General features: G+C 42.1%; 1 protein-coding gene across 1 annotated transcript in view; it reads right to left on the minus strand.

Moving 5' to 3' along the window:
* Positions 1 to 21,761, minus strand: part of NUP93 (nucleoporin 93) — a 77,407-nt gene extending 55,646 nt beyond the window's left edge. Inside the window, exons 1-2 of the mRNA XM_009978331.2 lie at positions 21,578 to 21,761; positions 20,907 to 21,024 (exon numbers count right to left, since the gene is read on the minus strand). Of these exons, the coding sequence (XP_009976633.1) occupies positions 20,907 to 21,024; positions 21,578 to 21,756 (297 nt within the window). The 5' untranslated portion in view covers positions 21,757 to 21,761. The remainder of the gene's footprint in view (positions 1 to 20,906; positions 21,025 to 21,577) is intronic.
* Positions 21,762 to 26,341: the final 4,580 nt, after the last annotated feature.

Here is a 26,341-nt window from a genome sequence, read left to right on the forward strand (position 1 = left end):
CTAAGCCTAAAATATTCCACGGCAGAAAAAAGTTGATTTTAACACAAATACCAGCATAAGCTGCATTTGGGTAATTGTACCACTCACACTGGTATTTGCTTCAGAGACAGAACAACTGCTACTACTTCCCAGTGAGAGAAAACCATCTATTTTTTTTGCAAAAGTATCACACTAATTTCTTTTAAAAAGGTAGACTCTAACATGCAATAACCCTACCTTACAAAAATCTTATTATTTAATGGAAAGCTGACATGACAGGAAAGGGACTGCAGCAAGTCTTGGCTACAAGTCTGAGTGAGAAAGATTAAATAACACTCAGGACAGTAGCCAGAGGGCAAACTCTTGGCTCCTCACCTTTCATCAAGTGTTTCCTCTCATATTTGGTAGAGCAAAAAGCTGTTGCAGTCTCTCAATTTCCAGTACTTTTTTCTAGGTGTAATGAAGTATTTAGGCTTTGTGTAATTATTGTTCTTCATGGCAGGTTGTAACAAACAGCAATACCACCTGATAGAACCAGATAGCCGAAATGACATCATTTTCCACTAAAAGTGTGTTCATGTCGCCACCCACAACCAGAGACATGGATAAATCAAAGCAAGCTTAACTCTTTTTGTTTTGTAAAAGTTTATGTTTCTATAAAAGGGAGACAGAAAAGGACAGAGAAAAGGCAGACAGAAAACTTTAGATGTACTTGCAGAAGCACTGGGTACCTGTTCCAGAGAGCAGTTAGAACGGGAGGGCTTGGGGTAGCTGCTGGCTGACTGAAGTGGCAAGTGATGCACAGCAATGAAAAGTTTCCACCTCCGTCTACCTTACCAACACAAAAAAGAGCTGCCACCACAATCAAGACAGCTGCTTTGCACAAATATTGTTCCTGTACAAGAGCAAGAGCATCAAGTCTTCCATATCTGTCTCTTGAAAACCTGATGCAGCCTCTTCCACAAGCCAGAAAGCTGTCCAGTGAGTAGCATGGCCTGAGGCTTGAGCAGAGGGGACCAAGAGGAACATGTACCATTAAACAATACAGGGAAGTGCCCCTGCGAACTGGGCACGGATTATCCATGGTGCTGCAGGGAAGAGAGAGCAAGTCCCATCTCACACCTGAAAAGAATTACAAAATGACAACAGGCATATTTTTATTGGCAGTGCTACTAGCATGCAACACACTTGTGAAGCAATACAAACAAAACTTTCCTCTAGAAAACACAATGGCTAGTTTTAAACTAAGCAATTAAAGAAACAGTAATATTACTCTGCATCCATGAATGTCTATGCTCACCAAGCACTGGGCATCTCAAAAGATAAAAGGTGGAAAATTTTAAGAGGCACAAACCTTGAAACCTCAGGATTCCTGCCTGCCTCCCTCTCTTCTTTTCAGCATCTCCAGCTTCAGAGGTTCATTTCAGTATGTAAAGGTTAACAAATACAAAAAAAACATGCAAACTCAAGATTTGCCTATCTCTCTTTCTAAAAAAAAAAATCCAAACCACATCAGTACTTTTGGATAGCCAAATTATATTATAAAATGCAGGATTTCAACGTTCTGGCACCAACCCAACGTTTTAATGGACATTCAAACACTAAGGAAATGGTTGTGCATTAAGCCTACCAATAAGTCAGCAATCAATACTTCAGTATTACAGTAAAAATACAATGCACTCTTTATAACTGCTTCTGGCCTCATCCTTTGCCAAGCTCAGCTCTAAATAAAAAAAAGTCTTGAAGCAAGAAATTAAGTACATATTATTTCACAGCCACCAAACATTTTTCTTCAAGTCTAGACCTAATTGGTCCTCTGGACTGCACAGATCTTTTTCAACTGTGTACTGACAGGGCAGAAGAGTCAGGAATAAAAAGGACAGAAGTTCAGACATAAAATTAATCAAGCAGGTCGATAGGTAAGAGTAGCAAAATAAAGAAACCTCAAACAGCTAAGCCCCAAGCAACTGCAGATTAGGAGCGTAGTTCCAACTTTATCTCCAAAAAGCATCTCAGTCAAAAGAAAACAAAAAAGAATCCCATCAAAACATACTAACATTTGGGTTTTAATCCCATTCATAGATTTTAATAGCCTGCACAGCATCAGTCCTGTACGTCCCCTCTCAATATATTCTATCAGTTTGATCAAATGAAGCCAAAGGCAAACTCCGCAGCGTATGAGACGTGGACACCCTCTGGAAAGTGTGTCAGGCAGTATTGCTCTGCAATAGAAAAAATGCTTTAAATTTAGTTAACTCTGGCTTCCCATTCTGAGCCGTGGCCATAATGCTGAGCCACTGCTGTATTTCTGAACAGTGGGAAAAACCCCATGGTTTATGGGTGCTTGGAGCAGCGCGTATGTCTGCGGAAAGGTTCAGGGTAAGCCTGTTTTTCAGGAAGAAATGGTGGCAGCCATCGATCCAACCCTGTGAAAGCTGAATGTAAAAAGAGGAGGACAAAACCAATCAAATTGATCATTTTTATCTCCACAGCCTAGTAAGCTCAGTACTGAAGTGGAACTTCATCACGGAACGGTTAAGCTAGCGTAATAGCTTGGGTAAACAAGCCAACCGAATTCTCCATGTTCTTCTCAGAGTCTGCAAACACACACAGGGAAACAGAACATGATTGTTTCAGAAATCCCTCCACAGATCCCTTACGTTTATTTGCTAAAACTATCTTGCATCCCTGGGGTTTTGGTTCTAAACAAGCGCACAGCAAGGCTGGGAGTTTGGAGAGAATTTGGAGATGCTCCCGTTTTGAAGTCGGGGCATCTGCACGTTGAGCTCTGCAGGATGATCCAACGCTACAAGCCTGGTAGCCAAGGAACAGGAACACACGAACCATCATAGACCACGGAGCAGTTTGTGGGTGTATGATCCAAGCTCAGCAGTGGGGTACACATCCAGCAATAGGCTAGAGCAGACCTCCCTTCAGTAGGTTTTGCTACTTCGTCTCACTCTCTCTACAATCCTAAATAATCCATCTCAAGAGAGAGTCGCCACACTACAAAATCCTGCTGCATAAAATGATTATATTGGGTAGCAGGCAGTAGCTGTATTGACTCAAGTTTTAGCCTCTGACTCTCACCAAATGCCAGCTTAAAGGGATGCACGGCCCCAGTTCCAGCTCCGGGCAGCAACTAACAGCAGTGTTAGCAGAATTTCAGGGCAGAGAAGCCAAAGATCTCCAGCCCAGACTGGCGATAGACCCTGCAGGTGTCTTGACAACAAAGGGTGGTTTCAGCAGGGCTGCCAGGGGATGGGTGTTTGCAGCACAGCCTCAGGTTCTTGTTCCAGGTGGGGAAAGGAGCTCTGCTGACAGCTGCTGTAGCACAGGGGCAGCCAAGGGCTGCTCTGCTCAGCGTTGCCAAACCAGAAAAAGTACTGACAGAGAGAAACAACCTTATTTCTTACAAAGTCTGGTATCTGAGGGAGGGAAGGCGGAGGCCAGTTAAGTGCTGTTGTTGTTCACAGTCCTGATCTGTATTCAAAGAGGTCCGAAGAATTAGTAAAATGGAAAGCATCCGAATACGCCTCGACCCACTACAGAATCTCACAATCTTGTGAGAGCCAGTGGTAAATGCAACTTTTATTTCTCAGGTGAAGAAACTGATGCATGGGAAGGCATTTCTTGAACTCAAAGTCAAGCATAAAAATGATGACAAGAATTGGATCAAAATCCAGCTTTCCCGGTTTCCTGCGCTGAAAAACAGCTGCCGCAGAAGGCTGTTTTCTAAGTAAATATACCCATCACGAGGTGCCAGTCAGGCAAGGATCCAAAAATTCAAGGGTCAGGCGCTATTCAATATTTGAATCAGTGCAATAAAACACTGCATAAATATTTAAACTGGCACTCCTGCTCCAAAATACTCTTGGAACATATTTCAGCCGCTTGCTTTCAAAGTTTATAACAGATATTCCCTTCTTCCTTCTGTCCTGTGGAACCTCTGAACAAACCCTATTCCCTGCTCATCCACAGTACGTCTGACAGCAGTTGGCTGGTTTCTTTTGAATGTGCTGCTTTCAGTCAGCAAGTACAAATGGATAAATCTGAATTGCTGAAAGCCTGTATCCTTGGCTTTTTATGAGGCCTTGTTCTAAATTCCCCCCAACAAACAAACAAAAACACACCTAGAAAATACCACCCAAACTCCACAACACTCTCCATTTTTATATCTATCTAGATATATTTATATTTATAACCTCTGGCTTCAAAAGTGAAATGCTTGGGCTCCATTTTGGCTGTTCTCACAATGTGTGCTACAAAATAATACAAGCCACATTTTGTCATTAGACACTTCCAAACTACGGAGGACAAAAAAACATTTGCCAAGATCTGAATAGAAATCTCACCAAGTCAAAGCACAGTGACAAATCCATTTTGATATTCCATGTGCAGTTGAATCTCTTAATTATTTTAGCTTCACAGAGGAAAAAAAACCAACTTAGTAGCAGTCATTAATATAAGCTACGATTATGAGATTTTAGGGCAACATTTTCTTATTATTAGTCATTACCTGTGCTGCCCTCCCCATCCCCTACTTTTAAACTACGCAACCTTCAGTGAGAGAAAAGTTGCTGTAAATGGAGGCAGAAGCTATGCAGATGTGCACTGCCAACACCCCACCTGGCTGCACATGCTAACAATCCAATCCATTGAATCGCAGCATTCCAGTCCCGAGATCTCCACCGTTACACTCAATACTGATTAGCAGAACCTGCTCCTATTTCAGCCTTCACTTCCCTGTGCTTCTGCATCTTAGGCCTGTCAGGGAAATCGCGCTCCAAAACAGCTGAAGTTGCTCTTGAAAAGAAAGTTTACAACTTTGTTAAAAGGTATTTCAGTAGTGTTTACATTATAAGGATCACTAACTTTTTTGTAATAAACTCACCTAACTACTGACCACAGAAACTTGACATCTGCAGTTTTGCTTCTCCTACTGGTAGTAATAGTTTATTCAAGCAGATGCTGCTAATAACACCTATGCAAGTCTTTCAAGAGATTAATAGTAAAGACAAACAAACACCCCAAACCAAACCAAATCAAAAAAATAAGGAACAAGCTAGCTCTTGCCTTAAGTTTTAGTTTTGCTAGGCTGTAAGAAGTAACAAGCAACTAAATCTTTGGTATTTATACAAAAGGAAGCTTTGATGATCCCACAGATACGATTAATCCGTCAGAATGCACCACGGTGTATGAAGAGGCACTACGTTCATACGAGCACTTGGACGGGCAGTGCTGCCCTCGAATCATTTACACTCAGGTGGCCCTGGAAAACAAGAAGAGTCCAACAGCATCAGCTGTGAGTGTCAGTCTGAGTGAAGAAGATTTAGACTGTGAAGCTGTCCCCATCGATGAAAGCTAAGTTTATTAATACACGGCACTGCTTTCACAAATGGCACTAGAAAGTGCAGTACTTCAGCCTTTCAAACCTGGCTCTTTTCAGTGCCATCAGCCTTACTGCACGATTGAGACCTCACCTGGAGTACTGCGTCCAGTTCTGGAGCCCCCAACATAAGAAGGACATGGACCAGTTGGAGAGGGTCCAGAGGAGGGCCACAAAGATGATAAGAGGGCTGGAGCACCTTTCCTATGAGGACAGGCTGAAAGAGTTGGGGCTCTTCAGCCTGGAGAAGAGGAGGCTCCGGGGTGACCTTATAGCAGTCTTCCAGTACCTCAAGGGGGCCTACAGGAAAGAGGGGAGAGGCTATTCAGGAGGGCCAGTTGTGATAGGACAAGGGGTAATGGTTTTAAAATAGAGGGAGGTAGATTCAGGTTGGATATTAGGAAAAAATTTTTACCATGAGAGTTGTAGAACACTGGAACAGGTTGCCCAGAGAGGTGGTGGATGCTCCATCCCTGCAGACGTTCAAGGCCAGGTTGGATGAGGCCCTGAGCAACCTGATCTAGTTGGAGATATCCCTGTTCCTTGCAGGGGGGTTGGACTAGATGACCTTTGAAGGTCCCTTCCAGCCCTAACCATTCTATGATTCTATGATTATATGGAGGCCTCTCTGCCAGAGGAAGATGTTGCCACTCCTCGTGCTGATATGGTGTCACTCCTGATTTGTCCTGGAAGCTGTAAGTTCATTTTTTACAATAATTAGTTGATGCTACACAGGAATGCCAAAGATCTGGTGCTCTAACAGTGATAAAGGGTTGTTTCAAGATGGGGGGGGAAAAAAATGGAGTAAAATAGATCAATGAGCTCGGGAGTTATGTTTAAACTCCGAGGTCATACCTACCCTGACCAGGAACAAAAGCCTCCACAAATTCACACATTTAACAGAACTCCTCAGCTTCTCAAGGAAGTGCACTATAGATTCAGCTTACAAAAATAAATTGCAGCACTTGCTGAAAAATAAAATTGTGAAAGAAACAAAAAGCCCCTTTTCTTTAGTCACACGTGACAGCGATTCAATTTCACCGTCTACTGCAGGCATTTTATACAAGGCAGATAGGCACAGGATACCTGTCACGATAGTTTTCAATTTATCACTCTGAAACTTCAGTTAGAAAAAGGATGAAACCAAGCAAGCCATTGCCTTTGACACTAGCAGAAGAGCCTCACTAACGCGAAGGCACAGTCTGCCTGGCTGTCTACGCTCTTCAGTGCTATCTATAACCAGATTGTAACTCTTGCACCAGATGCAGTGCAGAAGTGATCCTCTGCCCATTAAACTTGCTTGAAGTCATTTAATCAGCATGTAAAAACAGTGCCTGTAAAAACCACTTCCATTATAAGGGGTGGCTCCTTCTGCTTCAACCATGTGACTCTCTAATTTCAAAGTTTCCATGGTAAGGTTCATGTAAAGTATCAGAGAAAAATTCTGTTTCAAGAAACCAGTTAAACACTTGCTTCTACAAAATGAGATACATGTGGCCATGGGCCAGGCAAAGATGATCTCCTGCACAGTATATCAATGTAAAGAATACAGGCTTTCAAAAAACAGGGGAAAAGCTTACACCATCTTCCTCAGTGAGAGATGACTGTAGCCATCCAGCACACTTGCATGCAACAAGACAAACACAGGATTTGCATATCCCAGTACCAAGGTGTGCTCATTCCTCTGGATGACAACAATCAAAAGTGCTAAAGGCCAAAGGATCCTCCTCAGAGGTCTGCATAAAAATCAATGGATTAAAAAAACTCCTGAGGTGGCACGATGAACCTTCTCTGGATTCACAGGGGCACTTCCCACATGCAACATGTTCTGCTGAGCCATCTCTGCAATGACAGGAGTCTGAATTTTGCTTCCCACTTTCCTCCCAGAAAACGTGGTTTCAAGCAACGTTTGTTGCCAGGATGCATTGCTAATACATAAGATATTGGCTGGAAATCAGTATTTCATCTCCGAGAGAGAAAATGTTACAGGCGCTTCTTAAGAGGCAGTGGATGCAGGAGAGTTTGAGGAAGAAATCTTGTGAGACAAACAGAGCAAACCTATAACCAAGAGAAGACAGATCTACTGAGACAAACGACTAAATGCTGCCCTTTAAGACCGACTGCAGATCCAATCCCCTGATGCTCATTTTACTGCTGGAAAGAGATCTGTTCTGCTATTCCACTGCAAAAGGACATTATTTCTCCACAAAGCTTAGCTTTGGATATTTATTGTAGGGATGGCTTGTGACTGAAAAGCAAGACTTGCTTCTTTTTCCTGGTGATGCTTTGCAAAAGGTATGACGTTTCTGGCATTCCTCGGGATGGATGGACTCACGTCATGTTTCCTGCGCAAACCCGGTGACCCTAAACGGCAGCAAGAACCATCCAGCCTTCAAAACAAGCCCCAGATTCTTCTCACACAGACTCGGTGGACCTTCTGTAAACTAAGGGGCAGGAGAACACCCAGGGGTTCCTAGCTGCCTTCTCACAGCTTTCAAATGACACAGCACAAGACACCTTACATGCCAGAGAGATTCCTCTGAAAGATAACGCAAAAGGCTCCGACAAAGCAAGGAAAAAGCAAGCAAATACAGTAACCCAGAGGAAAGAAGGAAAAGAGTTAACAATTTTAATACAGTGACTAACAGGAAAATAACTGAGGGACAAGTCACAGATCAACTCTTAGCCAAAGATTTTACACAACTAGTTGATAGTAATCCCCTCCCAGCTCAGCTCCCTTCAGTTCCAGCAACAAGCCAGAGGAGGTATCCACCTTGAGTGTCTATTTCCATAATTCACTAAATCATAAGCTTACTAAAACCAGAAACTATTGAGAATACACAAAGTTTTTTCTCAGAAGACGAAAAAAAAATAAATCAAGGAGACATTAGAAAAGGTAGAGAAAAAGGCATCTGAGAGTACAAAACCACAGAAAAACATCAGAACATTTTGCACAGCACATTAACTAATTATGTACAGCACTATCATGCACTTCATCCTACCACCAAATATGAAACCAAAACATTAACCTCAAGCCAAATAGCAAAACGAAAATAAGAGAAGCAATATTGATTGACTGTATCTGTTGAGAAATCGAGCTTCTTACCATTAGAAATGAGCTGCAAGTTTTCTGGATAAGCCATCTTTAGCCTTGGAAAAATTAAATCAAGCTAGACAGGGACTAAGAAGAGAAATATAGCAGGGTTAGCTCTATAGAGAAAAAAACCCAAACAAAACAGTGTCCAAATGTGTAAATCTATAGAAAGGTGGATCTTTGCATCCAGTTTCTGTCATTTAGCTTTCACTAGGACTTCAAGATGGGCATGGCCCCTTTTAGCCAAGACAATAGTCAGTCTTTTGACTACTGAATTAGCACTTATTTCAGATTCATTAAAGCCTTTAGGTTTTTCTATCTATTTAACAGACAGAGTAAAAGGACTTAAACACGCCATTTTCTGTTACAAGCCTTGGGGCAGGAGAGGAAAGAAATAATGACTGTTTCCGAATTACTATATGGTAACCATAGCAGGCAAAATCAATTACTGCTGAGAGGATCTGGAGATAACATGCCAGTTCCCACTCATCTATTTGAAACTTGGAGGTTTTTTCTTCGTCTCCATTTCCTTCCCCACTTCTCTTCAGAAATGTCTTTTCTCATACATTAGAGTCAGGCCCCAAGAATCCTACTGGCTTGCCAACACATTTAGAGATAAGGATTTGTCATGATACTGTACGGTATCCCCACCTGTGCACTCCCACTTATCTGAGATTAAAATCCAATCCTTCACAGATTGCTCCTTCTGCCTTTCACACCGAGTTTGGCTACACTGAACTTTATCATCAGAGAAACCAAACAATGATGCGGCTTTATCAGGAACACCATGTAAGCTGGACGGCCGTTCTCAAAAGAAAAACTGCAGGACAGATTAGGGGAATTAGCAGAAGCGTGCACACCCCATTATGTGACGTGAGATGGAAATGCTTTCGGGACAGATAACATTAAAAAGGAACCAAATAAGAGCTGATACTTTAAAAAGTCTGAAATAAACGATCTAGAAAGGGCAGATCCAGAAATCCAGTTCATACAGGTGTGAACAACAAGAAAAGGATGTCTGTTTAAATGATGCCAAGCTCAAAACCAATAAAAGGAAATAAATTTTTACACAATCTGTAATTGAATTGAGGAACTTGGTACCACAAGATGACAGCAAGGCCAAAACATAATGGGATTACAAACTGACTCAGTATTTATATGGATATTGACAGTATCTAGAGCTGTGTTTAACAATAAAATTGTGAAAAGAATTATTATCCCTCATGCTTCAGGGTTTTAACCAATCTCTAACTGCTAGAGAACAAGGGTAAAGCCTAGCAAAGCAAGCAGGTAAACTCACTAACATCTTTGTCAGTGTTTCTCCTCTGAATTAGCTGGTGCTGGACATAAGCACATAAAGACAACCAAATAGATGTGTCCCAAATCCAATCTAATAAATCAACTATGACAAATTTAGTTTCAGATAATCCCACATCTCTGATTCAAGTCCAGGATAGCCAACCAAACCGTTCAGGAAGGTTTAATAAAGCTGCTGAAACCAAAATTAAACATTGACATGTTTACCACGGTCTTTCCTCATTCACCAGCCTTCGAACAGCACTCACAAAACACTAGCAAGCTTTCCCTTTGCTCCCTCAAAAAATACAAGTCGGAAGATCTCTCTCCCCTTCCCCACCTCCACCCCAAACAAACACTGAAGATACCACGTAATCCAGAAGTCAGTGCTTTGAAAGGGCAGTCCACAGAGACTTGAACTGCAGCCACAAAAGCTGGCAATGTGCTATTTTATTCTCTATAATTTTAAAAATAAAGTCTCTCCAAGATTCTTAAGCCATTTTTACCAAGCAACAATTAAGTAAGCTGCTCCAGGTAAGTTAAAAAAAAAAATCTATTAGCTGGGGCTCAAAATACTGTGTAAACAGATCCTTTCCGGCAGAAGCACCGTGCTCCTTGCATGCTTGCTGAGATACAAGTAATGGAATGGTATAGAACATTTCCAACTCATTTAGCTAAGCTTCTTCTGGTCATTTCCATGTGCATGGAAAACCAACATGAGACACTTCACAATAACTGCTTTTTGTTTAAACAGAGTTTAATGATTTCACTTAAAGTAAGTAAATAACTCTCTTGTACTCAAAATATCGTCAAAGCACAGACCTGAGTAAAGAGTAGGCATGAGGTAATAAATGAATCCAAAGTAGGAAAGCCAAGGGAATAAATACAACTGGAGGAAGAAAAAAAAAAAGAGTGGAAGAAAGACGGGAAATAAAGGACAGGAAAGAAAACAGAAAGGAGGCAGCAAGAACAGAAGTTGTGCCAAAAATCTAAATGAGTGAATCAAATGCACGTGTCCGTAGCTCCACCTCAAAAGGCTGCAACTTTCTTTCAGGAGCACATTTTGGCAGGAATAAGAATTCATTTTGACTTCAAAAAAGAAAGTTAAAAAATATCCATACACACCACCCAAACATTTCTTCTGCAAAATGCCAAATTTTCAGGCTGCTGTTTTGCATGGAGAAGTTTAAGTACATCCACAGCTTGATGCCCAGACACTGGTGAACAGTTTAGACACTTATTAGTTAGCCACTACTTTAAAACTAAAGCTTGATAATGCCTAGGATTAAGATTTGGGATGTGGAGTCAAACAGACTAATTGCCACCGTGGAGAAGAGGGTGTGCACAACAATATACACCTGTGGCCTTTCCCAGACTGCGAAATCACGCTTTGGTAACAAACCCCAGGGGAATTCATCAGTGGAGTAACACTTCCAAGAGGCCTGAGTAAATTAAGGGGGGCCTGAAAGGAGGGGAGGGAGCCGAGGGCTGCAGCAGCTGCCGGTTTTTCTAATAGATTTGAGGAACTGCCTCGCTGGAAAGAAAGTGTCCAGGGTTTTACGCTGTTTGTGACCACAGGAGTTGAGTGAGACGGTCCAGCTTGGTCACATTACAAACTTCCCTTGTGAGAGAGTGATCCATTATGCACAGCTCACAGCACCATGAGGGATTAGTTGAGAAAGATGCTCATGTCATAAAAAGACACGAGCAAAAAACTCTGCAAAAGCAATAGATGAGGAGAAAGGTAATAAACCCACAGAAACCACTCCAAACTGTGGTCTTACTCTGTTACTATCCAAAACGCTGTTAATATTTTAGACACCTAATTTACCTTGTTAATTTCTCACTTTTTTCCCCCCCCTTCAAATGCAACAAAGATGAATTGGGTTCACTTGTCTGTACAAGCAGTTCCACTGTTAGATCTGCAGGGGTTTTATTTCAGAGCTATAATCAAGGTACTGGAAGTCTCCAAATCCCGTCCTGTAAAGTCTACACTTTTCATAATAGTTCCAAAATTTATGTAAAATAGCAATACAAAAGAAAACGGAGTGGTGCTTTGCAAAAGCTGCATTCAAGTTTCAAATAAACAAGCAAAACCACCTCTTTAGCCCAAGTAATTGCTCTACCATATGATACACAGAGGTGGCAAATTGCCAGGCTGCAAGAATTTGCATCTCAGCATTGTTTTTTCTCACCAATCTGTATAACCACAGAGATGAAACTGTTCTACTAAATTTTTCCAGCACTAAGAAAACACTAATTCCAATAGTTCATTTGCACATGCTGAGCACACACTGTCTAGGTCAGTAGTCAATACAAGACCTCAGTGAGCACTAAATTAACGGGACAGCGTGACATTAAGAGGTACCACCTTGCCAGAAGTGTCGTCCTCCTGGAAAGGTACAACACAGATCCTGAAAGTCATTGATGATCCCACAGTACTTCTTGTAATGGTAACATTTCTCCAAGCAGGATCTTGGTGAAATTCTGACTCAGATAATGGCATCCCACCAGCTGAGGTTTGCTCCAGAGTTTCAGTTATGTGTGGTGTTTTAAAGGGTCTTGCAACGCTACCGAGAGAAGCGGAGATGTCTACACCTCAGCACAGGAGAGGCTGCACTTAAGATATATGCTCTCCAAACTGCTTTTGGAGCATATTTGCCCCTTCACAAGGGTACAAGTTAACATTCAGTTGGGAACTGGAACAATTTTCATCAAAGGGCAGAGCTACGCACAGTGTAAGGAGGAAAAAAGAAGAGTAGGGGAATGAAATCAGGTGTTAGGACTGAAAATCTGATCTCTGTTTTAAAGATGTTTATGACAGATACTTCAAAGGTGTTTATTAAGAGTCTGCAGTCATACCTATTTGAGATGCAAAGAACATATCTGGATTAAGCAGACAGGAAGTATGAAATGTGCCAGGACATAGCAAAGTTTTAATGGATCAATAAACACTACTAGAACAAAAGTCCTCAATTTTTCCATTTCATGACCTTGTATTAGCATAAAGTTTCAAAATGTCCCTTTCATACTCTCTTGTTTACCCATGATGGCAGATCATGTCTCTTCTCCCTCTGTTCCTGACCCCTTAGGGTTAGGAATCCATGATGAACCATGGTATCACCACATTAATTACTCCAGTTAGCATGCAGCCAAGCAAAAAAAAGAAATCTGAAATAATCCAGTATCACAGCACTTATTGAGTGACTGTAATCTGGCCAGCTAACAAAACGCCATAGAGTGTTTTACATTAAATGTCCCATGACTTGGGTTTTTTTTTGGGGGGAGGGGGTGCATGTGTTTTTAAGGTTAATAAGGCCAGGGTAATTTAAAACTGCACCACTAGATCATGCTATTAAACCAGCAACAAACACAAGAGCAAACTGCTGCTTAGACATAGACTAAGCATGTGAGGGAAAAAGTGACGAGCAAAAAAAATAACACCCAAATACATTCCCAATGTTTTGGGCTTCTCTTTATTAAGAGAGCGTTACTCACTCACCTGCCTGATGCCAAAAGGAGCTTTATTGGGTTTTGTTGTTTTGGTTTGTGGGTGTTTTGGGTGTTGTGGGTTTTTTTTGTTTGTTTGGGTATTTTTGTTTGGTTTTTTTACTTAAGAAAACAAACAAAAAACAACAGTAACAAAAACCCACACTGGCTATGAAATAGAGAAACCTGCACTCTTAAACTCCAGCCACATCCCAGTCTATGCACACCTTGGCATCCTTTGATCAGCAAAACCTGGAACCTGGAGACAAACCTGCTCATTCAGAGGGGCCCTGGGAGACTGCTGGGTGTCAGGAAGGTGGCAGGCAGGCCACTGAACCCCCGGCTGCCTCACCAAGGCTGCATGCTGTGGAAGCCCTTGCAAGTCTCAGCACTCAGCAGAGAGCCACAGACAGGATGCAGTTTTCCTTTGAAGGTCTATGTAAAATTGTTACACATTACCTGCAAGAAGGGAGACACACAAACACATCAGAGATGAAATGAGGAAGTTTCTGTGATCTGTATTTTCAAGGTCCACATCCCTTAACTCCATTTGCTGCATGTCAAATACTCATTCATCCCACATCACTGCGTTCTTCAACTGTGTTAAAACTGCTTCTGGCCACGTTAATTACCAGGATATTTGTATTCTTCATTTACATGCCTAAATGTGTACATTAAGGGCCAAATCCTGAATGAAATCAATGAGACAACCCAGGCAAAGAAGATAGCAGGGTTTGACACTAGCATGCACTAGTAATGGGAGGGAAAAAAATGACTTCTGAAAACCATTGTAGAGTGGTATTTTTGGAGCGTAAGATTTCTATCACTTTTGAAGAATTCACAACTATGACCGCAAATAATATTTTTCATTCAGACTGTGAAGAAACCAACAGCTAATGACCAGCCCTAAAAAACACAAGGTAGAAGGTTGTCCTCTTGCACTCACTGTCCTGGCTCTGCAATGGTTAAAAGGTCCCCACAGCTGTGCTGGCATCATCGATTAGGGCGAAGGAGGAAGCGACAGAAAAATAAAGCCACCTTAATTTCAAGCTCCATTAGAACTGAAGGACTTGGGGGCGGGGGGGAAGAAATCAATGTTTGGCAAATGGGAAAGGACAAAATCTGCAAAAGGAAAAATGCATTTTCAGGCTAAGCTAATGCAAACAATGGATGGTGAACAGCACTTGAGGTTGCCCCTTTAAGGTTGTGTCAGCATTTCCATTTATAAACTCTGATTTTAGTTACACTCTAGTAGATTACCACAGGCTTTGGTATTATTCCAGCAGATACCACAAAGTATATCACAAATGCTAATATAAAAGAGCAGTAGGAGCTCACTGGTGGAATAATGCACCCTTTCAGTACCTGATGTCAGAGTAAGCATTCTTAAATTATGAATTATACACATACATACACACAAACAGAACATATAGTGCTAGGGCGAGCATCTTGGGACCCAGATTCTACCAACACTAAAACAGAAGTCAAAGCAGCCTTTGATACAAAGCCTGTTTACTGTACTCTGAAAAACTTGAAAATATCCCAGATACTTAATTTCAGTCCACCTCAGGTGCCACTTGGACAGGTTTCAGTCTAACCTTCTGCCCTCACTTAAATAAAAGCTCTTATTTCTGCATCTGGACCTCCAGAGAGCTCCTCAGCCCTAACACTCTGAACATCCACACGCAGAAGTCAAAACCAAACCCTGGTATGCAACCTTCAATTTCAGTTCTGTCTACATCAGAAGGCCAAGGTGAAATTGTTGTACAAGTGAGATAATTCAACAAAATTTTCCTTCAGTGTAGCAGAGCCAGGACTTCACCTCAAATTTCCTAAGCAGACAAACAACGTATGCAAGGAGAGCTCGTGTCTGTTTCTAGCATCCATTTCACAGATCTACACAGAGCTAGACCAAGCCTTAAAAGTGAGAGCAACACCATTTCTTAAAGTTACCACCATGGCTTTGGGCTTAGACACTTCAAAACGAGCACACAGGGGGGCTAAATCTAGTATCAAGCCATCATGACGTGTTCAAAACACGAAGCACAAAGTACAACATATACTGTAATCAGTCAAAATATCTTAGTAGGTATAAAACAGGCTTTGATCATGCAACTAACCCCCACACCAGGTACTCCAAACAAGTTACTAGAACAGAAGTGAAACCTTCTCTGACAGCCGTATATAAAACAGCACACGTGCAAGAGCCAGGTCCTAGTTTACATGTTACAACAGTACAGAGTTCCCGTATGCTTGTAATAATTCCTCCTCTGGCTGCCATTATTAGGACACGAGAGAGGTCTGCTATGACAGTGCTCACCAGAAGGGGACACCATAGCTTGCATCTTGGGAAGAAAGAAGAAATAACTTTTCTGAACAGAATGTCAATATTATGTTTCTACACATATATCCTGTCTTTAAGATATCAGCTCGCACGATCAACCCTTACCCGGGATTTTTGAAAAGCCACAAAACCTGACATGCATTTATGTGCTACATATGGCATCAAGAATCACTTGACGATCATATTCAACTTTGAAAATATTTTGCCAAAATAGGGCTTTTTGACAATTTAGAAAATCTTGATCTTTATAAACTCTTGACACAGGAATTGTTATGAAGTGGATTTGCTGCAGGAAACATTTGTTGTGTTGCATGCAATTTAAGAACACAATCTTTGAAATGAGAGAGGAAAAATAAAAATTCCTATAATCTAATGGCAAGCCTAAAATATTTTTCATCATCTTCCCAGCCTACTGCTCTAGTGGGAGACATTTCCTGGACTCACAACCCTTTTATGTGCAAGCAATCTACATTTTACAACTGATAAATAATTCAGATAATTAATTGAGCTGCAATTTGGTGCACTTCTTTTCAGTCAGCACTATGGAATACCGTTTAAAAGAGGTTCTGTGCAGAAAGTCCCTCTTGCTTGTTAACCCAAGCTGAGGCTTCTGTTAAGGTGAATTCCTAGATTCTCTTAACGCTTTCTGAATGTCTCACGCCAGCATCCTGAGACGTCATGCCCTGGGATGCTCCCCTCTGATTTTTCTTGCTGTTTTACTCTCTGTACCAGAAACAGGATATTTCCCGGAATTCTCCCTCTGCAGTGCTGACTGTCATCATTTGAGAGATTAGATTCTAGCATATCTCTCTACGCTGCCCACACACAAGCTGCTAGAATAGATGGCAATGTAAGAAGGAATAGAGACAACAAGGGAATACTTTAAGAAAGCTGGAGAAGCTCAAGCAAACTGTCAGAGAAATCACTGGATGCAAAGGACAGATGTGGGACCACATGGCAGGAAGTCTAAGGAGTATTTTCATGCCGTAAGAGCTTTTGATAGAATTTAAAAGTCAGCAGAAACCTAAAACTCATAAAATACAGATTTAATTGTATTTGTAAGCTTCACATAACCACGTCAACAAAGCTTAAGCATTAGGTCTATGCCTCTGGCACAGGTGCCCATATCCACCTCCAGAGACACCACCTTCTGCGCTGTGGTGTACATCAGTTGTACCAACGCAGGGTCCCACCACAGCTTTACAGGGAGGAAGAGTGCACAGACTTGTAGTTTCAGGTGCTTACCTGAAAAAAAAAGTTTCAGTCTCTTAATCAAACGATGCCGTAAAGTATTTATGAACTGGCAACACTACCTGCTCAAACTGAAGCTTGAGGGACACCACACATACAAGAATAATTCGAGTGTTAAAGAATCTACACACAACAAGTAAGTTTCAGACAGGATTCAAGGCTAAATAAGCTTGCTGCAGACTACACAGCCTTGTGAGTGTGCGTGTTGAGCATCAGGAAAAGACAGGACTGAGAAAGGTCAGCTGAGCCTACAATACTGAGACGATAACTATGAACCAAGGTCCTTAAGTATTGGGGAAGAAGTTTTTGCTGGTTAAAAAAAATAGTAATGGTAATGCTAGAAAGTGCAGGCTTGATGCAGAAGAGAACAGCCCTTCCCAATCCACAGGATTAAAGCCTACCAGTATGTCTGCATAAGTAGTAACAGCACAAGAACAGTATAGTCCTGTAAAACAATAAACAGATCCCTTCCTTCTATCACTGTGCACACTGCCTCCCAGGATACAACAGGAGTAACTGGTGGAAGGAGAATTCTACACATTGTAAAGGGATAGCTACACCAGGCCCCAAACAAACACAAGCCTGAAAAAGCCTTATGAAACTAATTCGCTTGGAAGAATGAAAACAAATCCCAACAATCATCAGAAGGTATAAAAAAGAGTAATGTAGGAAGAAGCTTTTGTAGCACATCTTTATCTAAAGACTCAAATCATTTTAAGACCCACTAGGTAAACAGAGCTAATTAGAGGAGAAGCAGCAGTGTGTAACATTAAGGTCCTGTCACGTAACTGACAAAAACATCATAAAAACTGCTCTGAAAGGACAAGATCTCCTTGTTGACAGCTGCACACAGAACCTACAGATGAGAGACTTGCCCGTATTGTAAGCAAGTTACTCTTGGATAACAGACCGTTGTCCACATCAGCCAGACAGCCCGAGATCTGCTTGCAAATATCCTCAGACAGAGCAGAGGATGATGTTCTGCAAAACAACATAAACATCCTTGCACCTGCCAACTGCAAAACAAACAGGGACAAAACGTTTAAAACCAATGCTTTAATCATGTGCCTGCAAGATGATCTAAAAATGGAGCACCTTGCCATGCTTCCCACTGCAAAGCAGTTTTAGCTAATTTACTACGAGTATTTTCTGCACAGGGCCTGCAAAAATATTTAAGATTCAAAGCACACACATATTAGGCCTCAGACATGAGTAGTTAGATTTAAATTAAAGTGATCACTGATTAAATCACCAGTGTTAATCACGATTCAAAACAGCGAGCAGGGAACTTTGATTTAAATTATTGATTTTAATCCTGTTTTTCATTTGTACTTTTTAGCAGTTTTCCTAAAGGAAGGGCTGAACCTTATTGGCTGATTTGGCCATTTAAACACATTGATCTGCAATCAACCACTGTTTTTATGCTAAATTTGAAGCTTTTCCTGAACAGGAGGATACAATTGTATCTATAGTCACAATACAAACTTATTTTAAAAGCTCAGTATTTATTTAGAATCTTAGGTATTTTTATTAAGCTTGAAAAGAATGAATGAGAAATTCCTTATTTACTCGATGATACACACGTGCTTTGTGTCAAGCTCCACTAAAATGGACTAGAATCCCATAAGAAACAGACTATATAAAAATATTCTATTAAAATGCCTTATATAAAGAAAACAGCATCCAGCCTGTATTTCAAAATATTTGCATTTCAAATTGTCTCTATGAGACCAAAGAAATCATTAACTTCAGTAGCAAAAAGACAGATTGAAAGTGATGGTTACACAGAGGCATTTCAGCATCTAAACATGCAAACAGACCAATATTTCAGAAACTTTCAAGAATATCTACGCAAGGTTAAGTACCCAGTTCCCACACAAATCACCTGGAGTTGAAATCAATGGGTCTCAGATACCAAATTTGTTTAAGCATGGCTGAAAATCTCTTGATTTCAGGTGACAATATATTTTTTTTAAAATCTCCTCCCACATCCCGTCAAGCTTTTCCAATCAAGAAATCTCCTGTCACTTACTTTTTGTTTCAAAAATAAATACACTTATTTTTATTTAAATAATTTTAATAGTTGCTAGCAAGCTTAGTCCATAATGTCAACTGCCATGAATTCAAACTTAAACACTTCTTTCTTTAAAGAAATAGAGGTATCCTAATGAAAAACTACTCAAATATTGACATGGGTCATAAAGAAAAAAAGAAAAAAGACTAGAGATGAGAAAATATACTGAGAAGATCACCAGAATCACCACATCAAACGATAAGGCCTTGAGACCTGGTATAATTAAGAAGAAAGCCTCCATGATTTGGCTAGGTAGCCAGTAAAATAAAATAGAGTATTATGCAGTCCTAGCCGTTTTCTCATATGGCACAAGTCTTAGATGCAAACAGTCAAGAGCTCCACTGCTTCTGGGCTTGAGAACCTACAATAACATTCTTAAAACAGGAAGGGAAAACATCAGAAATCAAAAAAAGAATTAACAGCAGTAGTAAACCTTAAAAAAATAAAAGAAAGGAAGAGTTCTTAAAAAAATCTAGACAGAATGGGGTCAAGGAAGACATGTACCAAGTTTAACATCACCAATTAGAAATAGAAAAACATCAGAAATTGGAACGAAAGAATAAAATGAGAAAAGACAGTGAATAACGCCAGTAGTTTAGAGCTCTCACTCTGTTTTCCCCTCTTTGTCACTCAAAATTAGCGCACTCTGGAGACTTTATCACACGATCATAATCTGGAGAAGGTGAGAGAAGATAGCCAAATAGGGTAGGAACTGCCAGAAGGTGAAGCAGTGCAAAGGCATGGGAAGAAATCCCATCTTTGAAAAGCACGTTAGACACTCCGAGTAGCCAGTTCTCGCACGGGCACAGTCACCCCTCTGCGTTGCCAGCCCAAGGGGGCTGAAGGCAGCCCTGGCACAGAGGAGTGCTGCTGGCACTGCAAGGAAACATCCCCTCGCTGCGGGCCCTGGGGCACGCACGTAACCTACTGGAAAGGCTATAGGCCTTATGGAACAGGGGATTAAGTAAAGCTGCCCAAAGACCAGAGAGCATGAGGCTCCTAGTGCTAGAAATGAAACTAGGCTCAGGGCCTGTCCACCCAAAACGAACAGCACCAAATGCTTAGAGAGAACATACTATTAGATAAAACGGGGTAACTTCACACACCTGCCTCCCCTCCCTTCCCCCTTGTGAAGTTCAGTAGTTTAGAGCATACTACTTCTGAAAAACAGAAGAGCTTACAACTCTTTTGACCCTCCTAATTTAGTTATCTGCCAATAAGAAGAGAGAATATGAGCTTAAAAATGATTAACCAGTAATTCGGACTTTTATCTTCAATGCACCTCACAACACCAATTCCATAACCAGCTCTTAACTGAGTAACGAATACCACGGATTTCTTCATCATGATGATATTCTATAAGGACAGGCAGCTATCAAAAAGCAAAAACAGATGGGTCACATTAATTTCTAAGACACCTGGGGAGATGATCTACAGGAAAATTGACAAGATATAATCACACTGGTAAAGCATACGAAACATGGTAAAGCCAGTCTACCACCAAGACAAGGTTATGACATCTGAGAGACAGTCCAAGAAAAAAAAAAATCTATACTCACCTCTTTTGCACGTTGACTTAAATGCCCCCTATTCCAACACCTCAAAATTGCCAAGTGGTTCCATGTGTGTTTTTCCAATCAGGTACAAAAAAAGGTCTCAAAACTATGAGGGAGGGTATCCCTGTGCAGTTCAGGCTGGCAAAGCCAACAAAGATCCGCAAAGGCTCTAAGTACGTACCTAGTTCCTCTTGACTTCAGCAAGAGTTTAGAACTTAAAGTACTTCTGCCAGTCTGGTACTTAATGCTGCTTCTGATGGCTAACTCAAACACCTTCCATCGTTGAAAGCAGCATCCCTCCTCCGTACTTCCTCTAGCCAATGAATTAAACACAGAGCAAGACTATTTCTACAACGACCTTAGAAGAGCTTCGAACCAAACCAGAGGAATGGCAGTTACCAGGGCACTGTAACTCACACCAGAAACACCCCTACCTGAATGTCAGTGTCCTTCACAGGTTCAAGAGGCTCAAACGTAGTGGCTGCACTCAGACTCTCTAGTCGCTGAGAAATGTGAGATATATCAAGCCCTCTAGACCCGAGAAGAACAGACCTATAAAGAAATTATAAAAGTATGAAGTTAGTATTGAACAGGTAGAACTCTCAACTCAAATTCATCACCAATATTTAGGTCACCAGCTAGCCACGTACAGACAGTGCTCCCAGCTGTGTTATGAGAACTGCATAAAAAAACAAACTTTAAAAGCCCTCTGTGTATATCTAACCACCTCAGTCCTCCTGAACTCCTTCTGCTGTTCTACTGCAGTACTGCACAGCTGCCAAGTCCTTCCAGATAAAAAAACAAAACTGTACTATGTTGGTAAATGTCTTCAGCAGCGGCCAGAACCAGGTACTGCACTTTTTGGCTTTAGTGCCTGAAATCAGGAATAGATTTGCCTCAGATAAATCCTTTAATTATTCTTTTGTTTTGGTACATGGGAGAAATGCATGGGAAGGGAGGGGGGAACACGACAACACCAACTTTGCAGTCATTCCGTTTCTCCCAGGCACATCCTTCTGCAAGGTTCCCCACACATTAGAAACCAAACCCATAAGTAGCTTCTACCCTCTGCGTAGAGTTTCCAATGCCAGCACTCCATACTTACGCCTTAACGTCCGCAGTCTCCTGGGAAGTGCGGGTCAGGGTGCGGGACCGTAGGCGCTCCCCAGCCTGCTGGATCTCCTGCAGGTTGCGTTCTACATGAGGGAGCTCAGAGATGCCTTCTGTCTCGGCCGCAAGCTGCTCTGCCTGCTGGAGAAGCTCTCCAAAGCCTTCGGTGTCCATCTCTGTTGCAGGCTTCACTCAAGATGCACAGAAACCTTCAGAGAAAGAGAAACTTCTTGCTCAGCTATAAACACTTTCTACACCTACAGGCACATAGACAGACCACCAACAGCAGGTCCTCTAGGGCAGGATACTCTTCTGCCCATCTCACCCAAGCACTAAACATCAAGCAAATACTTCCAAGTGGTCTCAGAGAGCTTTGCCTTGCAGGACAGTGTTCTTAAGGCAGATCTATGGACCTATCAGAAGTGGGATGGAGATGCCAGAGGAGAGTTCATACCTTGATACAAAGGTGAGTGAAAACAGAGAAGTCCCTGTGAAAAATTTGGTGTTAATTTTAGTTAAAACTATTTGTGTATACTTATATTTTTATATATATATTGTAAGCGGAGACAGGTACATATGCATCCATAGATATATATGCATATATGAGGGGTGAAAACACATCTGGTACAACCTCTCACAGCATTTGCACCCTAAAGTGTCTGGGATCAAGTAGGACAAAGCAGATCAACCGTCAACTCCAGCTCTTTATCACTCACTCAAAAGTAAAAGCAAGAGAATCTGGTTCAAGGGAGACCACCCAGAAGAAAACAGGGTGTTTTTACCAACCAAAACCAGCCTGCAATCTGGGTATTGCTCGGTACCCCTCAATCATACCAAAGCAATTTAATAGCACAATTTTCACATTCCTCACCACCATTCCCAGTCTCACCACCGTTCCCAAGTACAACCACCAGAGGCAACAGCACTGCTCCCATCTGTCTGGCCCAGTGATTTAAAGGCACTGCATGATGATTCATTCAGACACATGCCATTAGAAAGAGAAACTGATCCCTGCTGCCTGGGCACCAGGACAAACCCCAACAGCCAGCAACCTGGAATGGAGAGTTTCACAAGCATTTCCAACACACTTCTGGAAAGCTGGGTGCTACTGGGGGAGAGAGCAAGCATATTTACACAGACTTGTTAATCAGGTGAGAGAGCAGAGACTGGATTTGTTTGAACAGATTAGCATGGCACCGAGACAGAGGGGAACGGGCAGGGCTGGTGGTGGAAATGAGCAGTTTCATGCCCTGCAATGCAGTACGGAACATCCTTCCAGCGTTTACTTGTGATAACTCCGGTGCAGTCCTGCCAGAAGCTGCCTCTGTTGGCAGACACCGACTGGAACAGCCACGTTCCCATAAAGTTCCGAACACAGCAATCGGATCCTCCACAAGCAGCGACTAAAAGAACAGCACAAATTTCAGCTTGATTTGATCCAATCCGGTCCACTTCCTCTTTCCATTACCAACGAGATAAAAAGTCAGGAGCACAAGAAGGCACTAACTTCTCAGAGAGCACCGAAACCAAAAGCATGGAGCATCAGTGCACTATAAAACTGCTCCCAAACCCGCACTTTTCAGCCATAGACCCCACGTCAATACCGTATAAGGTCTGTCCCATAAATTTGCTGATGTAGAACAACAGCAATGACTCTGAGATTGAACTGAATTCAGCAAATATAGAATAAACTAGTTACTTCAGAGCAAGTTAAACTACCTGTTATTATAACCAAGCACTGGAAATCACAGCTCAAATCTAGAGAGCCAACACCGAGCAGCTTTTTCTAAGCAACAGGATTCAAGCATTTAGACTGAGTAACAGCACGAAGAACTTGGTCTCCACCCCGACAGAATTTACTGCATTCAGGAGACTGCAGTCTGACTCTGAACGCTGCTGTGCAAGATGGAAACTGCCACCACAGTAACAAGTGGAGCTGTGGCAGATTTTCATGGCTGGCTGGGGAAGAAGCAACACCTGACACCTAAGGGAAAGAAAAGACATCAGAAATTACGCTAACTTCTGTGAAATCAGATCGACCTTGGGCTAAAAGCCAGGACTGGAAATGCTCTTCTGTAAAACAACTTTGATGACTTATCAATAGGAGCTGCTGCATTAGACTATTCCATTAAACCCCAGTTTAATGTTTCCCCACCATTTAAAACCACAAATAAAGGTTATATATTGTACAAGTTGACTGAATTTAAGCCAAAAAGAACCCAGAAAAGACGATGACAGGTTTCTTAAGTCTATTCAGACTGATTATGAATGATGATTTATCACCTAAAAACCCCAGAACACTTCTCAGGAGCACTGCAGCCCTATCTAATGAAGAATGCTATAGCTGTTATACCCCAAACACGACCACGACGAACGTTTTACTGTACTTCAGAAGGACACAAAGCTGAAACACTTCGACGTGTGCACAAGCACCTCTGGTATTTCCCATACTGACAGGCTTTGTGTCCTTTAATTAACTTTGAGAAAGGGCCTAAAAAAAAAAAAATCAGTGCTTTGAAAAAAAGAAAGGAGGAAGACTTCACAGAGGCAAATGCAGTTTCACAAGTTGCAAGCAGATTCTTCAACATGGGGAATGAAGAGGAAGGAATCTAGTGCTGCCTTTTCGCAGAGAGGCTCCCACCCCGAACGCTCAAGAGACCCAGTCTGACGCATCAGGATCAGCCTCTTTTGGAAGGGAGACACGAGAGCACGCTAGCAGGAGGAAGTAGCAACTCTTTACTTGCTGCAAAAGTGCTTTTTCAACAGGCTGCAAGCCTGGGCTGCTACAGACAGCAGCTTCTACCTAAGCTAACCATGAACAAGCAGAAGGCCCGTTGTGCAGGCCTGGGGAATTCCATGGGGACGGAACCAATAACACCTGGCACTTTGCACAAGCAGACACCCAAACGTGTCCTGTGGCCAAGAAGGCCAGTGGCATCCTGGGGTGTATTAGAAGGGGTGTGGTGAGTAGGTCGAGAGAGGTTCTCCTCCCCCTCTACTCTGCCCTGGTAAGGCCACATCTGGAATATTGTGTCCAGTTCTGGGCCCCTCAGTTCAAGAAGGACAAGGAACTGCTTGAGAGAGTCCAGCGCAGGGCCACAAAGATGATGAAGGGAGTGGAGCATCTCCCTTATGAGGAAAGGCTGAGGGAGCTGGGTCTCTTTAGCTTGGAGAAGAGGAGACTGAGGGGGGAACCTCATTAATGTTTATAAATATGTAAAGGGTGACTGTCATGAGGATGGAGCCAGGCTCTTCTCACTGGCATCCAATGACAGGACAAAGGGAAATGGATATAAGCTGGAACATAGGAGGTTCCGCTTAAACATGAGGAAGAACTTCTTCCCAGTAAGGGGAACAGAACACTGGAACAGGCTGCCCAGAGGGGTTGTGGAGTCTCCTTCTCCGGAGATGTTCAAAACCAGCCTGGTCGCGTTCTTGTGTGATCTGATCTAGGTGGTCCTGCTCTGGCAGGCGGATTGGACTCGATGATCCTTTGAGGTCCCTTCCAATCCCTGACATTCTGTGATTCTGTGATTTCAGAGAGGAAGTCAGCAACATAATCCTGATGTTACAGACAGGGGAACTGATGAAGAAATGCAGAGATGGAAATCAAGAAGCCAGTGGCCAAATTTTGGGTTGTTTTTAAAGGAAAGCACAACGACATTCATAGGGTATTAGTTAGACACTGAAATACGGTGACTTCCAAGGATGCAGACGCTCTGTCACTGGAGATTTTTAAGAGTAGGATGGGCATCAAGCAGAAATGGTGGAGATCTACTGACCCCTCATTCAGAGCAGCGACACATCACTGAGGTCAACACTTGAGGCCTCTTCCTGCTTTATTTTCCATGTGCCACAAGCAGAAATGACCAAGTACAACCCAAACACCTGCTGCACACCTTCAGCAGATACCCTCTGGCATGTAAAGCACAATAATAAATGTTTAATCAAACCTAGCAAAGGGAAAACTTCTACACCCTACGACATGTTTGCCAACACTGCCTTCTATCTGCCATCTGGCTTTGAAGTTCCTCACGTCCCCACTGTCCTGAATAACTGACACAGCTGGCAGTTTTGCCATCTTATCACTCTCCCTCTTTCCCAAACACTTAGTACTTATTTTAAGCAGCTGACTCTCACCCAGCTCAGCAGGGCACTGACTTCCACAGGGTGGCAAACCTTTAGTTTGGTATTTCTCATTCCTTACATGAAAACCCAGATCTTTCTCCCTCACTGAATCTCCTGTTATCATTACCACAGGAACATTATGGATTTAGATGACGAAATCACATACATTCTCCAAACAATTTTTAAGCTTCTCCTATTTGTAAGCCCTGGAAGTTTTCCAGAGGAGTAGGAAACCTCTTTAGAGACACAACACAAGTGATCAGCAGTGAAGCACACAGGAATTGGCTTTTCTTCATCACCCTCACCTTAGTTATCCGTGACCTAACCACTGTCCCATAAGACAACATGACCACACTAAAGGAGGAGGGAAGTAGCCCTTGTTTGCACTTGGACTTTAACCCCTTCCACTCGCTGTTAATATATTCTGGTTTAGGATAACGTTGGGACACAGATGGCACCCAGCACTCCACAGCAGTTGCTAATTCAATACTGCTACCCAGTTCATCCACAGCTCAAGTTTTAACACAAAGGCGGTTCAACATCATGCCACAGAAGTTGAGCAAAAGTGAGAGCAAGTCACTCTCTACACTTTCTGATGACTCTGGGAAAATCAAAACCATAACGCAGAGTG

This window comes from Tauraco erythrolophus, chromosome 15 (assembly GCF_009769465.1).
Source record: "Tauraco erythrolophus isolate bTauEry1 chromosome 15, bTauEry1.pri, whole genome shotgun sequence".
In the NCBI taxonomy this organism is placed as follows: Eukaryota; Metazoa; Chordata; class Aves; order Musophagiformes; family Musophagidae; genus Tauraco; species Tauraco erythrolophus.